General features: G+C 41.4%; 1 protein-coding gene across 12 annotated transcripts in view; it reads right to left on the bottom strand.

Annotated features, from left to right (window-relative positions):
• Positions 1-13607, bottom strand: part of HPS3 (HPS3 biogenesis of lysosomal organelles complex 2 subunit 1) — a 124239-nt gene extending 110632 nt beyond the window's left edge. For 8 of the 12 annotated variants that reach the window (XR_013960024.1, XR_013960025.1, XR_013960026.1 and 5 more), the window contains exons 1-4: positions 13316-13607; positions 1694-2185; positions 1058-1229; positions 862-947 (exon numbers count right to left, since the gene is read on the bottom strand). Coding sequence is in view for 8 of the 12 variants with exons in the window: in XM_080657665.1 (XP_080513791.1) it covers positions 862-947; positions 1058-1229; positions 1694-2185; positions 13316-13532 (967 nt within the window). In the remaining 4 variants the exon portion in view is untranslated. The remainder of the gene's footprint in view (positions 1-861; positions 948-1057; positions 1230-1693; positions 2186-13315) is intronic. The other 4 variants (XM_080657666.1, XM_080657668.1, XM_080657667.1 and 1 more) reach the window with 3 other exon arrangements.
• Between the last annotated feature and the right edge of the window lie 2426 nt (positions 13608-16033).

Below are 16033 nucleotides of genomic sequence, written 5' to 3'. Positions count from 1 at the left end.
AAAAAAAATAAGTGAAGGTATAAACACATTTAATCAGAACAATATTTATACCTTTCCCTAGGCAACATATAAAAATATTAAACAGGTTAGGACTGAGTACAGAACAAAATGTTGATTCTCAATTTTGGCTGCCCATTACATTCCTGGGAAGCTTTTAAAAAATACTGATACCCAGGTTCCATAATAGACAGATTATGTCAGAATTTCTAGCATATGGAGTCTGGGCATCACTATTTTTCTTTTTTTCTTAAATTTCAGAGAGGAAGGGAGAGGGAGAGGGAAATAGAAACATCAATGATGAGAGATAATCATTGATTAGCTGCCTCCTGAATGCCCCCCACTTGGGATCAAGCCCACAACTTGGGCAGGTGCCCTGACCAAGAATCAAACCCAGAATTGAACCATGACCTCCTGGTTCATAGGTTGACACTCAACCACTGAACTACGGCGGTCAGGCTGGGCATCACTATTTTTAAAGGTACCCAAGTAAACCCAGTATGCAGCACGACTGGAAAACACTGTTCTGAATGAACTTCCCTCAGTCCATCCCCACCTTGCTCACATGCTATCATAGAAGTCTGCCAAGTGCCCAGCTAGAACCCAGGAAACCTCAACTATAGCAGTGCTTTTTGGGTCAAGTGACCATTTTTTTTTAAAAGGGAAATGGCATTTGTCTATCATGTCCTATCCATGGCTTCTCCTAGCAGATACAACTTCCCTTTCTAGTGCTCACAGAGATTTGCTAAGGAACTTGTCCAAAGCTACAGGAAGACTGAGTAGAAGAACCTAACCTATTACACACATTATTATTCCCTGAGCAGAGCCTTTTACCTCACTGCACTGTATCACGATCATACTTACCTGTTTGGTAAATGGGTAGCAGCTGAAGTGAATGCAACTTAATGTCATCAGACAAGACATAGGACGAAATATCAGGAGTAAAACGTCTGTGAGTTTAAAAAGACATACAGAGAGAGAGAGAGAGAGATCTAATTTCCATGTACTTTAAACAGGTAAATATATATTAAATGCTGGTGAATAAAAAACTTTCTAATACCTATAGAGCAGATGCTGAACATGGAAATATTTTATTTTTTCATCATCTAATCCCGTTGACTCCAGCGTAACAGATATTCCAGACTGCTCACTATTTTTACCAAGAAGTTCCATAGGCTTCTGACAGATAACAAAATCATCTGACTCAAGTTGCAAAGTTTCATTACTGGTGCCTTAAAAAATAATATTGAAGAAAAGAATTCAACAAGTCCAAATGCTACTTGAATGAAATTACATTTCACAACATCTCCCACCAATTAAATAAACAAGGAGTAATGTTATTTATATATACACACACTTCATATATTAACAAGGCACTAGGGTTCTGAAGTCTTAGCATTTGCTCATTTATTTCTCACAATAACGATCAATACAACAGGATTCATTATCATCCCCATTTTATACAGGAGAAAACTGAAACCCAAAAATGGTATTCCAAACCCAAGCTCATTCAACTAATAAATATTAAGAACTGGGACTACAAACTCTTCATCGAACAGTTGCTCCATTATTTCTATTGACAAATATTACTGAAATGCATTGCATGCTACAGAATAAAATCACAAACCCAATTCAGAGATTGCCAGAAGTGAGGTTTACTCTATACCTAGAACAAGAAAGCAAAGTCATCATTTACCTTCTGCCTGTGTCACTGGACTGTTGGGCTTATGTGGATGGTGGTGAACACTCTCTCCATTTTTAGGGTTTGACTCCAGTTTTAGGATTAAAACTTCTAAGTCTGACATGACAGCCACATATCCAACACAGAAAGAAATTTCAACAGGAGTTATATTATGTATGTGTATAATTAAAGAACGTTCAAAGTCCAGTACTGGAAATTCTTCATTAATGATCTGATACTTCAGACTAAATAAGACTAACTTATTTGTGCAGCCAACAAGAAGGTCTCCTTTCACAGGACAACAGGAAATGCACAAGGGGGTCTCAGAAAGGGGCATTTCAACAATAGACATCTGGTCTCTGAATGTTTCTTGAAAAGGTGCCTCTACATTATGTCCAACCATTCGGATGCACACTCGAGAATTTTCAGTCCTTTTACTTCTCCAGTTCACATAAGCACGTAGAAATGTAGCTTGGTTTTTCTCTTCAATTGCTACCAAATAGTCTCCTGAGAAGGAAATAAGATTATACTTAGAATTTGTAATTAGAAACAACCATTTAGCCAAAACCGGTTTGGCTCAGTGGATAGAGCGTCAGCCTGCGGACTGAGGGGTCCCGGGTTCGGTTCCGGTCAAGGGCATGTACCTTGGTTGCGGGCACATCCCCAGTGGGAGGTGTGCAGGAGGCAGCTGATCGATGTTTCTCTCTCATCGATGTTTCTGACTATCTATCCTTCTTCCCTCCTCTCTGTAAAAAATCAATAAAAATATAAAAAAAAAAAAAGAAACCACCATTTACCTTGCATCATGAAAAGGGCACATGCCTGAGTTGTGGGCTTGATCCCCAGTAGGGGGTATGCAGGAGGCATCTAATCAATGATTCTCTCTCATCACTGATGTTTCAATCTCTCTCTCCCTATCCCTTCCTCTCTGAAATCAATAAAAATATATCTTTTTAAAAAAAGAAGGCAGAGCCCTAACTGGTTTGGCTCAGTGGATAGAGCGTTGGCCTGCGGACTCAAGGGTCCCAGGTTCGATTCCGGTCAAGGGCATGTACCTGGGTTGCGGGCACATCCCCAGTGGGGGGCGTGCAGGAGGCAGCTGATCGATGTCTCTCTCTCATCGATGTTTCTAACTTTCTATCCCTCTCTCTTCCTCTCTGTAAAAAATCAATAAAATATATTTAAAAAAAAAAATAAATAAATAAAAAAATAAAAAAAGAAGGCAGAAATAATATACAATGCATCAAAATATGTTTTATGACTTAAAATTTCTACCTACTTTCTCCCTAATACCCCCAAATCTTATCAAAGGAGAATAGCATCCAATTAGAGATAAAAAAAAAAAAAAAAAAAAACACAATAAAACTGAAAGTGTTTACTGCTTGAGGACTGCAAAGCATTTACAGTAAATATAGGGTGGGACAAACATAGGTTTACAGTTGTGAATATACAAAAGTTTATTCTAGTATTATTAATTATTAATTATTGCATTTTCCGTATGAAGAACTGTAAACCTACTTTTGCCCACCCCATATAAATGGCTGATATGAGATTCATTCTGTTTTTGACGGGGGGTTTGCCTACAGAGGAAGACACTGGGTGCTTAGAGCATAAATCCCCTCATGTCCAAGTTACTGTGAATGGGAGGAAAGAACACCAAAAAGTAAAAGCTGAGACGTGGAACATAAGTTACCTGTATATCGCATAGCTAGGAGTTAGCTATGTGTAGACTAATAAAAGCTGTACCCAGCGGTTGAAGTTCAAGCAAGGACTGAAAGTTACCCTTGAGCTATATAACCCATGCTAATACATTCCACATGACTCCTGAACTTCCTTTAAGACAGCAACCAGATTATAAAAACATCTTTGATTTCAAGGCCTCATTAATGAAGTCACCATCCTACTCACTGCCTATAGTAGCCAGTATGCCTCTGGGTCAGTGGTTCTCAATCCTGGCTAAATATTAGACTCACCCCAATGCTGGGTCACACCTCAAAAAACTGACACTGGTTTTCTAGGTTGTGGTCCAGGCATTGGTATTGTGGATGAAAAGGGGCCACATGCTAACCTGACTAGTTCAGGAAAGGTCTGCGTGGCAACCTTGCAAACTCAAGAGACTTAAAGTAACCACAAAGAAAAAAATTTAAAAAAATAAATAAAGTAACCATAAAGGACAGTCTGAAATTAAAACTTTAATTAAAAAGCAGCCTATGGTGGGTAGTCATGTCCCAGGCCAATATCTTCCCTGGCAAAGATCAACTTCGATTTTTACTGAGCCTATTGTATTTTTGCACCTAGATAACATACCTGTGGCATGTCAGGGTAACTTGTAACTTCCCTTTTTCCAGACCCCTCAGAGCACAACCAATGTGCCAAGGCTCCAAGGTGGAGATCACAAATTCCCTCATTATTGTTATCATTAATTGTTGACTGTTAACTATCCTGTACCCACCTATGTAAAAGAAACATGTGCCCTAGCTAGTTTGGCTCAATGGATAGAGCATCGGCCTGTGGAATGAAGGGTCCTGGGTTCTATTCCGGTCAAGGGCACATGCCAGGGATTGTCGGCTCAATGCCTAGTAGGGGACGTGCAGGAGACAGCTGATCCATGATTCTCTCTCATCACTGATGTTTCTATCCCTCTCCCTTACACTCTGAAATCAATAAAAATATATTTAAAAACAAAAAAAGAAGCATGTGTCTATCAATTTACTTTTTATCCAATCCCAGAGTTTTCCTCCCCTACCCCACTTTTGCTTTCTCCTGCCTTTCTAATCTATCACCAATGGATTTCATGTAACCGACTTATGTCTCCTCCTTTGATTGCAACATATGAAACAAGGTGAAAAACCATCGTTATCTAGAGCATTATCTCAATACCTGAGATTCTACTTCCCAGCAATTTTTGAGAGTTTGGCTCAAATAAACTCATAAAGTTCTTTACTGGTTTGAATGTTTCTTATGTTAACAGTATTTTTTAAAGCTTCCTACAGGTAATTCTTATGTACTAGGAGTGTCATCCAAGGATCCCTAGAATCACCACTACTGACAGTCAAGAAAGTTTAAAGTTTATAAAATGCCTGCCAGAGTTGGGGGACAGCTGAACTCCAGAAGAAGGTGGGGGAATGCTAGACGGGGTTCACCTGACCTGGCAGCCCCCACTGCGGCTGGGTCCCCTCCCGGAGCTGCGGGCTTGGATGCGGAGTCTGTGCCATCTTGAACCGGAAAGTAGAGCTTATCGGAAGCCTGAGAATCCACAACTGCGACACCCACGGAACAGCTGCGAGCCCCAGAACAACGCTCCCCAATTGGCGCAAACACACGGGATCAGAGGAGCTCTACACTCCACCACGGAAAGGTCAGATTTCGCCTGGGATAAGGTGAGGTCTCTGGTCCCGGCGGGAGAGAGGAACGCGCGTTTTGCGGGAGCTGGAGGACCAGGGAAGTCTGTGCTTAGAAAAATCCGTGGCTGTTGGGGCTGGCGTAATCTGTGAATGTGGAAGGGGGTCCTCAGAGCTGCTAACAGAAGGGCTCTCTAAAAAGCAACCCATTTTGATCTGAAGTGCAGGGACACCCTAAGAATTTCAGGGGTGTGCTGGCTGCCAAGATTTACACGCAGCCCCAGAGTTCACACACTTGGGCTTTTTCCTCTTCAAATCCTTGCTTCTGATTACTAAGCCCAATACATAGGATCACCCAGTTGGGGACACCCTGGGAGACTGCAAGGGAAAGTTGTTTTTCTGGAACCTGGGGATCGGAGTGGGGAGTGACCATCGGAGAGCCAGCTCTGAGGCAGCCCACTCCCACAAACAGGTAGTGAGTGCCACAGGGAAAGAAGGTTCTAACACTGCCTAGAGAGGCCATAGATAGACCTGGAAGTCAATCCAGAAACACTGCCACCCAGGGGCTGAATCACAAATTGACTCTTGTGTAATCAAAAATAAAGGAATACGAAAATTTAAGACACACCGCCTGCTTAAAATCATGACTGATTTAAAACACTGAAGAGCAGTGGAACGCAGGGAACTGCAATACTGTTCAGACTGAGAAACAGGCGTGCCAAACAGAACAACAGAGGAAGTGAATGACCTTCACTACTCCACATTTTATTTTTATTTATTTTTCTTTTTTTGCATCTTTTACTCAAGAAAGTAATTTTTTTCTTCTTTTTTCCTCACTTGCTTTTACCTTTTTAATTATTACATTTTTATTTTCAATCCGTATTATTACTACTGCTATTTTATCTTTTTTTTTTTAAGTGTCATTTTATTTTCTCTTCATTTTATTTTGGGATTAGTGTTCTATATTCGTTTTTACCTTTCCTTTAGCCTCGTTTTACTCTATCTCAACTCTACCTTTATGCCATCACTCTCTTCCTAACCTTCCCCTTTTCGGTGTCCTGTTTATCTTACCCCTTTCCTACTTTAGATTTTCCCTATTCCTTCTGTTTACCCCTTGTTAAAATTTCACCCTACTTACATATCTAATCTCCAATCCCCTGCTCCAACTCCATTCACACCTCTCTCTTCGCTGTCTTAACTATCCAAAAAATTGTTTTTCTCTCTGTCCTTTTGTTGTTGTTCGCTTGAAGGTAGATTATATCAAATTTTTATGCTTTTTTGTGAGATTATTTTGCTTATTCTTCTTTTGTTTACTTTTTTTGTTTGTTTTGTGCTTCTATTTTCCCTTGCCTCACTCAATATTAGTTGGTGTTGTAGTTCGTATTAATCCCCAGGTACTTGTTGCTGGCATTTGCTGGGATTAGTATTGTTCTATTGGAGTTTTATCCCCAATATATATAGTCTGTTCCCCTTTCTCTCTTAGTCTCTTTCTTTTCTCTCTTACTTTTTTTTTCCCTTTTCCATATTTCATTTTGACACTCCTTTTTTTCTTTCTTCCTACTTTCTTTCTTTTTCCTCTTCTTCTTTCTCTCCTAACCCCTAATTTGCCTCTCTCTGGTGGTCACCTTTATTGGAGGTTATTAATATCGTGAATACATTTCTGTTCAGTGCCTTGTGTGTTGTACCTGGTAGTGCTGTATTTTGTGCCTTTAAATCAATGCAGGAGAGAGAGAACTACATAACCAGACATCCAGAGAAGAGAGACCATGGGGAGACAAAGAAATAGCCCACATACGAAAGAAAAGCAGGCATCACCAGAAGAGGAAGTAAACGAAATGGAGGCAAGCAACCTTCCAGAGAAAGAATTCAGAGAAATGGTCATAAGGTGGCTGAAAAGAATGGAAGACAAATTCGACAATATGAGCAAGAACCAAGAGGAAATGAAGAAGAACCAAGAAGAAATGAAAAATGACATCGCTGCTGTAAAGAACTCAATAGAAAGCATCAAGAGTAGATCAGAAGAAGCAGAGGACCGCATCAGTGAGCTAGAAGACAAGATGGGAAAAAATACCCAAGTAGAGCAACTTCTAGAAAAAAAAAATTAAAAGGCAGGAGGAGAGCCTAAGGGAACTTTGGGACAACACGAAACAAAACCACATCCGCATAATAGGGGTTCCAGAAGGAAAGGAAGCTGAGCAAGGAATAGAAAACCTCTTTGAAGAAATAATGACAGAAAATTTCCCTGATATAGGGAAGAAAAAACCCACACAAATGCAAGAAGCTCACAGAGTCCCAAGCAAAATGAACCCCAAAAGACCGAGGCCAAGGCACATTATAATTAAATTGGCAAACACCAACGACAAGTAAGAATCTTAAAAGCGGCAAGAGAGAGACAGAAAGTTACATACAAAGGAACCCCCATCAGACTAGCAACTGATTTCTCAACAGAAACTCATCAGGCCAGAAGGGAATGGAATGAAATATACAAAGTCATGCAAAGGAAGGGTCTGAATCCAAGAATACTGTACCCAGCAAGGCTATCAATCAAAATTGAAGGTGAAATCAGGAGCTTCACAGCCAAAAAAGGACTAAGGGAGTTTATTACCACCAAACCAGCAATGCAAGAAATGCTAAAGGGTCTGCTGTAAAAAAAAAAAGAAAAGAAATAGGAAGCGAGGAACACAGGGGTAAAGAATAGGAATGGCGAAAAATAAGTACCTATCAATAATAACTTTAAATGTAAATGGATTAAATGCCCCAATCAAAAGACATAGGGTAACGGACTGGATAAGAAAACACGACCCATATATCTGCTGTCTACAAGAAACCCACCTCAGAAAAAAAGACGCTCACAGACTGAGGTTGAAGGGATGGAAAAAGGTTTTCCAGTTGAATGGAACTGAAAAAAAAGCTGGGGTAGCAATACCTCTATCTGACAAATTAGATCTCAAAGTGAAGGACATAACAAGAGATAAGGAAGGCCACTTCATAATACTAAAGAGAGCAATCCAACAAGAAGAAATAACTCTGGTAAACATATACGCACCCAATACAGGAGCACCCAAATACATAAAAAAACTCCTGGAGGATATCAAGGGAGAGATTGACAGCAATACAATTATAGTAGGAGACTTTAATACCCCACTATCACCACTGGACAAATCCTCTAAACAAAAAATCAGCAAAGAAACATCAATCCTAAATGACTCACTAGACCAGATAGAATTAATTGACATCTTCAGAACATTTCACCCCAAAGCCACAGAATATACATTCTTCTCAAGTGCACATGGGTCATTTTCAAAGATAGATCATATGTTGGGACATAGGCAAAGTCTCTTCAAAGTCAAGAAGATAGAAATCATATCAAGCATCTTCTCAGACCACAGTAAATCATATCAAGCATCTTCTCAGACCACAGTGGCATAAAACTGGAAATCAACTACAATAAAAACAACCCAAAGAAATCAAACACATGGAGACTAAACAGCATTCTATTAAACCATGACTGGGTTACCAGAGAGATCAAAGAAGAAATAAAAAACATCATGGCAACAAATGACAATGAAAACACTACAATCCAAAATCTATGGGACACAGCGAAAGCAGACTTGAGAGGAAAGTTCATAGCCCTACAAGCCTACTGCAAAAAACAATAATGGTAATAAATTACCTAACCCAACAACTCAAAGAGTTAGAAAAAGAGCAACAAGAAAAGCCCAGTGTAAACAGAAGGAAGGAAATAATAAAGATCAGAGTGGAGATAAACGACACAGAGACCAAAGAAACAATACATAAGATCAACAAAACCAAGAGCTGGTTCTTTGAAAGGATAAACAAGATTGATGAACCTCTAGCCAGGCTCACCAAGAAGCAAAGAGAGAGGACCCAAATAAACAAAATCAAAAATGAAAGAGGTGAAATAACAACAGATCCCGCCGAAATACAAAGGATTGTTAAAAAATACTACGAACAACTCTATTCCAACAAACTAGACAACCTGGAGGAAATGGACATATTCCTAGAAAAATATAACCTTCCAAAAATCAATCAGGAAGAATCTAAACAGCTCAATATGCCAGTAACTATGGAAGAAATTGAAGCAGTCATCAAAGAGCTTCCTGCAAACAAAAGCCCGGGGCCAGACGGCTTCACAGGGGAGTTTTACCAAACATTCAAGGAAGAACTAAAACCTATCCTCCTCAGACTATTCCAAAAAATGCAAGAGGAAGGAACATGTCCAAGCTCCTTCTATGAAGCCAGCATCACCCTAATACCAAAACCAGATAAAGACAACACAATGAAGGAGAATTACAGGCCAATATCCCTCATGAATGTAGATGCCAAAATCCTCAACAAAATTCTAGCAAATCGGATCCAGCAGTACATCAGAAAGATCATACACCATGACCAAGTAGGGTTTATCCCAGGAATGCAAGGATGGTACAATATCCGCAAATCAATAAATGTGATACATCACATAAACAAATTGAGAGATCAAAATCACATAGTCATATCAATTGATGCAGAAAAAGCATTTGACAAAATCCAACACCCTTTCTTGATAAAAACTCTCAACAAGGTGGGAATAGAAGGATCATACCTCAACATAATAAAAGCTATATATGATAAACCCACAGATAATATCATACTCAATAAGCAAAAACTAAAACCATTTCCCCTAAGAACAGGAACAAGACAGGGATGCCCACTATCACCACTCCTGTTTGACATAGTACTGGAAGTATTAGCCATTGCAATTAGACAAGAAGAAGAAATAAAAGGCATCCAAATTGGAAAAGAAGAAGTAAAGCTGTCCTTATTTGCAGATGACATGATATTGTACATAAAAAACCCGAAAGACTCCATCAAAAAACTAACAGACTTAATAAATGAATTCGGCAATGTAGCAGGATACAAAATTAACGCCAAGAAATCTATGGCATTTCTATACACCAACAGTGAACTTACAGAAAGAGAGACTAAAAAAGCAATCCCATTTTCCATCGCACCAAAAAAATTAAGATACTTAGGAATAAACCTAACCAAGGAGGTAAAAGACCTATACGCGGAAAACTACAGGACACGGAAAAAAGAGATAGAGGAAGATGTAAACAGCTGGAAGAACATACCATGTTCATGGATTGGTAAAATCAACATCATTAAAATGTCCATACTACCCAAAGCAATCTATAGATTCAATGCACTCCCCGTTAAAATACCAACGGCATATTTCACAGACCTAGAAAGAACTCTTCAAAAATTCATCTGGAATTAAAAAAGACCCCGAATAGCCACAGCAATCCTGAGAAAGAAGAATAAAGTAGGAGGGATCTCAATACCAGATTTCAAGTTGTATTACAAAGCCACTGTTCTCAAAACAACCTGGTACTGGCACAAGAACAGACATATAGATCAATGGAATAGAATAGAGAATCCAGATATCGACCCAAACTACTATGCACAATTAATATTTGACAAAGGAGGCATGAGCATACAATGGAGTCAAGACAGTCTCATCAATAAATGGTGTTGGGAAAATTGGACAGATACATGCAAAAAAATGAAACTAGATCACCAACTTACACCATACACAAAAATAAACTCAAAATAGATACAGGACTTAAACATAAGATGGGAAACCATAAAAATACTAGAGGAATCCACAGGCAGCAAAATCTCAGACATATGCCAAAAGAACTTTTTCACTGATACTGCCCCTAGGGCAATGGAAGCCAAAGAGAAAATAAACAAATAGGACTACATCAAAATAAAAAGCTTTTGCACAGCAAAAGAAACCATGAACAAAACAACAAGAAACCCCACTGTATGGGAGAACATATTTGTAAATATTATCACTGATAAAGGTTTAATCTCCAACATCTACAGGCAGCTTATACAGCTTAATAAAAGGAAGATAAATGATCCAATAAAAAAATGGGCAACGTTCCTAAGTAGAATCTTTTCGAAAGAAGACAGAAGGAAGGCCAAGAGACACATGAAAACATGCTCAAAGTCACTAATTATCCAAGAGATGCAAATCAAAACGACAATGCGATACCATCTCACACCTTTCAGAATGGCTACACCAACAAATCAACAAACAACAAGTGTTGGTGAGGATGCGGAGAAAAAGGTACCCTCGTGCACTGCTGGTGGGAATGCAGACTGGTGCAGCCACTGTGGAGAACAGTATGGAGTTTCCTCAAAAAGCTGAAAATGGAACTCCCATTTGACCCAGTAATCCCACTCCTAGGAATATATCCTAAGAAACTAGAAACACCAATCAGAAAGGATATATGCACCCCTATGTTCATAGCAGTACAATTTACAATAGCTAAGATTTGGAAACAGCCTAAGTGCCCGTCAGCAGATGACTGGATCAGAAAACTATGGTACATCTACACAATGGAATACTATGCTGCCATAAAAAAGAGGAATTACTACCATTTGTAGGCACCTGGATGGAATTAGAGAACATTATGCTAAGTGAAATAAGCCAGTCAATGAAAGAAAAATACCACATGATCTCACTCATTTGGGGATAATGAAAAACATTATAAACTGATGAACAAAAAGATAGATACAGAGGCAGTAAAGCATCAAACAGACTGTCAAATTACAGCAGTAAGGTTAGGGAGAGGTGGGGGAAATAAGAGATCAACTGAAGGACTTATATGCATGCATATAAGAGTAACCAACGGATGCAAAACATTGGGGGGTGAGGGCATGTATGGGAGTGTGGTGGGGGGCAATGGTAAGATATGTACACATATAATACCTTAATAAAAAAAAATGCCTGCCACTTTCAATTCTAGAATAAATGTCCATTTGGAAGAATGGGGCAAATAATGTAAACAGTGTATTGTGCTCTCGCGCTCTCTCTCTCTCTCTCATACACACAGTAAAGTTGAAACTGGTGAGTTTGACACTCAGTAGAGCTCTTAAAGGTGAGAACTCCTATTCCTAAAAGGGGGTTGGGCAGGAAAAACTATCAATATTGTGAAATGATTGAAACTAATTTCATAAGAAATACCTAAATCAGAATCTCCTGCTAAAAGAGAACTTACAGATCTAAAAATGTTCAAACAGGTCCATGAATCATTGCAGGCCCCTGTTAATGTCTTCACTGGTCAAAAAGAAAAACTAATTACAGTGTAGTAAGTTGATCATAAAGCAAAGACATCCATCATTTGGGGCTGTTTTTACTTTGATAATTATAAATAATGGTGGCAGTAAATATAAGGACTCTTCATTTAAAATATATATATATAGTTGATAAAATGAACAGATATGGCGGCCTCACAGTTTTTTTACTGATCCACAGAATCCCAGTGCCTGGAAATCACTGATCTAGTGATTCAACTGTTTTGTTTTATTTATTTATTTTTTTTACAGAAACTGAGATCCAAAAGTTTCAATGAACTCACACCTGCAGACAGAGAAAGGACTAGATGCTCTGTACTTCATTAGTAACGGAAGTGGTTCCACTGTAATACTAATATTTACACCTTTACACCTCTCTGGAAAAGGAGGAATCGAATTCTAAGTGTATCTTTTAGACAGTTTTTAAAAATCCTATGGTGAATCCTTTTGCAATCTGAAGTACCTATTATTAAATGTTGGAGTTTTCTAAAATAGGGATATACACACCCACACAGTGCCCCCTTGGTACACTTCACTTTTCTGGTGGAAAAATAACAGTGGATGCTGCTAAGCTGTTTGGAAGCAGGGGTGGGGTTGGGGACAGGGTAGGAGTGTGGGGATGGATGGGCGTTCTAAGAGGGGAGTTCCACGTATATAGATTTTAAAATCATCATACAATGTGAGCTTTCAAAAATCGACAGTGGATATAGGTATAGGTGTAACAGGGCTTGCCATGAGTTGGCCTAATTGTTGAAGCTGGGAGTACCTGGGGGCTCAGGTTACTATTCTCCCTACTTTTGTATGTGTTTGAAATGTTGTATATGTTTGTTTTGTTATTTTTTTAAGTGTCTGGGTTTCTTACAGTGAGTGGAACCCAGTTACCCAACCACAGGCTTTTGGCTAGGGCATAAGATGAGGAGGAGCAGTCAGCATCCCCCGCCCTCTAAAAGCAGGCTCTCACCAGTCGTTGCCAGGACAACAGCACAGCTCAGCGCATTTTCAGACATCAGCCGCCCCACCACGCGAGACCTTCCGGCAAGCTCCCGGAAGCATGAAGACCCCTTCCCTCCCAGGCCTGCCGCCGGACGCTCGGTCCGCTGAAGGAAGCCCCAAGGAGGGGCCCAGGCGCCCCGGCCCCATCGTTACTCACCGGCCTCGCTGTAGGCCAGGCGCAGCACCCGGCCCAGCGTGGAGAAGGCGCACCTCGGCTGGCACAGCTCCTGTCCGGCCACCGCGAACGCCTCCACCTTGCAGCCCGCTGCCACGAACAGCGCGTCGGGGCCCCCGCCGCAGAACCGTTCGGGCTCAAGCTTGCAGGGCACCACCTGCTGCGACCCGAACGGGTGCAGATTATACAACTGCACCATCCCGGCCACGGCTGCGGGCCAGACCACTTCCGTGAGTGAGAGCGATTGCCGCGTCACGTGAACGCCAGCCCGGCAGTCCGCGGCTCCGCCTCTTAAAGTGGCCGCTGCGGGGCGGGGCGGAGCTGAGGATGGGAGGGTGGTCACAGCCGCTCGCCCGCCCAGCTCCGCCCCAGCCCGCGCTGGGAAAGCCGAGGGCCGAGGTGCCAGCGCTGGTACCCAGCGGTTAGCAGGCGAGGTGCCACTGTACTTCTCTTCGTCTTTTCACGTTGCCGCTTTGGGCCGGGAGAGATTTTAGGCCCTGGAATACGTTTTCACATTTAGTCATCTGCTCTCATATACTATTTCCTGCTTGCTTCAGGGGCATCACTGATGTCCCCCACTCCCAGCCCCACCCCCAGCCTTGAGCCTCTGGAGTGTAGGGCTGCAATAACTGAAGTGAGGTGCACACAGCGCAACTCGCTACTAAATACAGGAGGAGCTGCTCAGGAATACTTTAAATTCTAGAATGGTTTAGTTAGAAAGAGCGATGCCTAGAACGTGCTTGGCAAAAACAAAAAAAAAGTTTGCTGAATGAAAGAATCTGTGGACATCTAGTGAACTCCAGGTATTTGACAAATTAATTTCAGCCCCAGAGAATTAAAAAAAAAAAAAAGGACTAAGGGCCAGAAATTCACTGGCTCTCAGTCCTAAAACTATCCGGTAATCTGTATCTATTCCTAACATCTCAAACGTGGAGTCTGTGGTTATAATCCCACAAACAAGAGGGTAAGGAGGTTATGCAGCTGTAAGTCTGTTCCTCCCCCATTGATAAGAAGTCCTGGTGATTTAGACACGTCCTTTTCTTCCTGGTGCAGAGAGGGAGACACCTTACACAGGGAGATTTCCTTTCTAAAGACAAATGTCCCTACAGAAGGGTGACTTCTACTCTGTTTTCACAACTTCTATTGTATCTGCTGTTTCTCAAAATAATCCTTAGGCCAAGAGGCCTAGTTTGGGATGGCATGCTCTGCTACCTTTTCAGATGGCCGAGGACACTGTTAAAAAACAAAATTCAACCCAGTGAATTTTAAAGTTCTTAATTGGCTTTATTCAATGGTTCACGAATTGGGCAGCATCCCATCTAGCAAATAGAAAGTATCTCCAAGAAGCTGTCCAGAATGATAGACTTTTATAGGCAGAAGGGGATGGAACAGAAAGTTATACAAGCAAAGAGCTGGTTGCTTGTGGCAAGGTCACCTTTCTTTAGGAGATGGCAGGGATCTATCAGGCAGATGACCTCACTAGTGCCCATCAGATAATTCCAAATTAACTGTTTGTGATTTTACTTCTGGAGAAGGCTGTCTTAAGTTAGAAATTAAGTCTCCATTTGGTGATGTGGAGCTTAGCACAAATGACTCCATTTTGGGTCTGTTGTCTCTCTTTTTAAAAAATATATTTTATAATAGAGGCCCGGTGCACGAAATTCGTGCACGGGGCGGGGGGGTGTTGTCCCTCAGCCCAGCCTGCTGCACCCTCTCCAATCTGGGACCCCACAAGGAATGTTCGACTGCCCGTTTACAGGGGTCGGGCCGTAGGGGTGTGGCCAACCTGGGTGAGGGGCTGAGGGCTGTTTTCAGGATGGCCACACCCCCCGGCGACCCAAGCTCCCAGCCCCTCCTTTTTTTCTTTCTTTCTTTTTTTTTTTTTTTCAGCGCCTCCTTGAGCGGAGGCCAGGGCCGGCTGGAAGCAGGTATCTGGGATTTATTTATCTTCTATAATTGAAACTTTGTAGCCTTGAGCAGAGGCCAGGGCCGGCCAGGGCAGGCGGGAAGCTTAGCTTCCTCCATCACAAGGGACAACCCAAGCCTCCTGCTCACTCCAGCTCTGTGGCTGCCACCATCTTTGTTGGGTTAATTTGCATACTTGCTCCTGATTGGCTGGTGGGTGTAGCGGAGTGATGGTCAATTTGCATGTTTCTCTTCTATTAGTGTAGATATTGATTTCAGAGAGGTTCTAGGGAGAAGGAGAGAGAGAGATAGAAACATCACTGATGAGAGAGTGTGATTGATTGGCTGTCTCCTGCGTGCCCCCCACTGGGGATCGAGCCTGCAATCTGGTCTTGTGCCCTAACCAGGAATCAGATTGTGACCTCCTGGTTCATAGGTCTACGCTCAACCACTGAACCACACTGGCTGGGCTGTTGTCTCTTTTTTATCAACACAAAGATGATATACCCAGTCCCTTCTACAAATGACTCCATAGTTCCAAGTGCAGACAGCAAGAACACAATAAGCATGGAAAAATTACTCCTGCTTTTGTTATCCAGACAGGGACCTGACCCTGAGTGGGTCTGCCTTGGGCCAGCCTGTGGTGTGTGGATTCTTGACTTTGTGCAGGAAAGATTTCACAGCACAAGTCCAGGTGCTTTTGAGAATACATTTATTAAAGCTGGGAATAGTGAAACAAGGAAGGGCTTAGGACTGAAGAAGCAACAGAGGAGAGACTAGGTGGGACAGAGAGGA

The sequence above is a fragment of the Plecotus auritus genome (assembly GCF_963455305.1).
Source record: "Plecotus auritus genome assembly, chromosome: 2".
NCBI lineage: Eukaryota > Metazoa > Chordata > Mammalia > Chiroptera > Vespertilionidae > Plecotus > Plecotus auritus.
The sequence above is the reverse complement of the archived record's forward strand: the minus strand, read 5'-3'. Positions and strand labels throughout refer to the sequence as shown.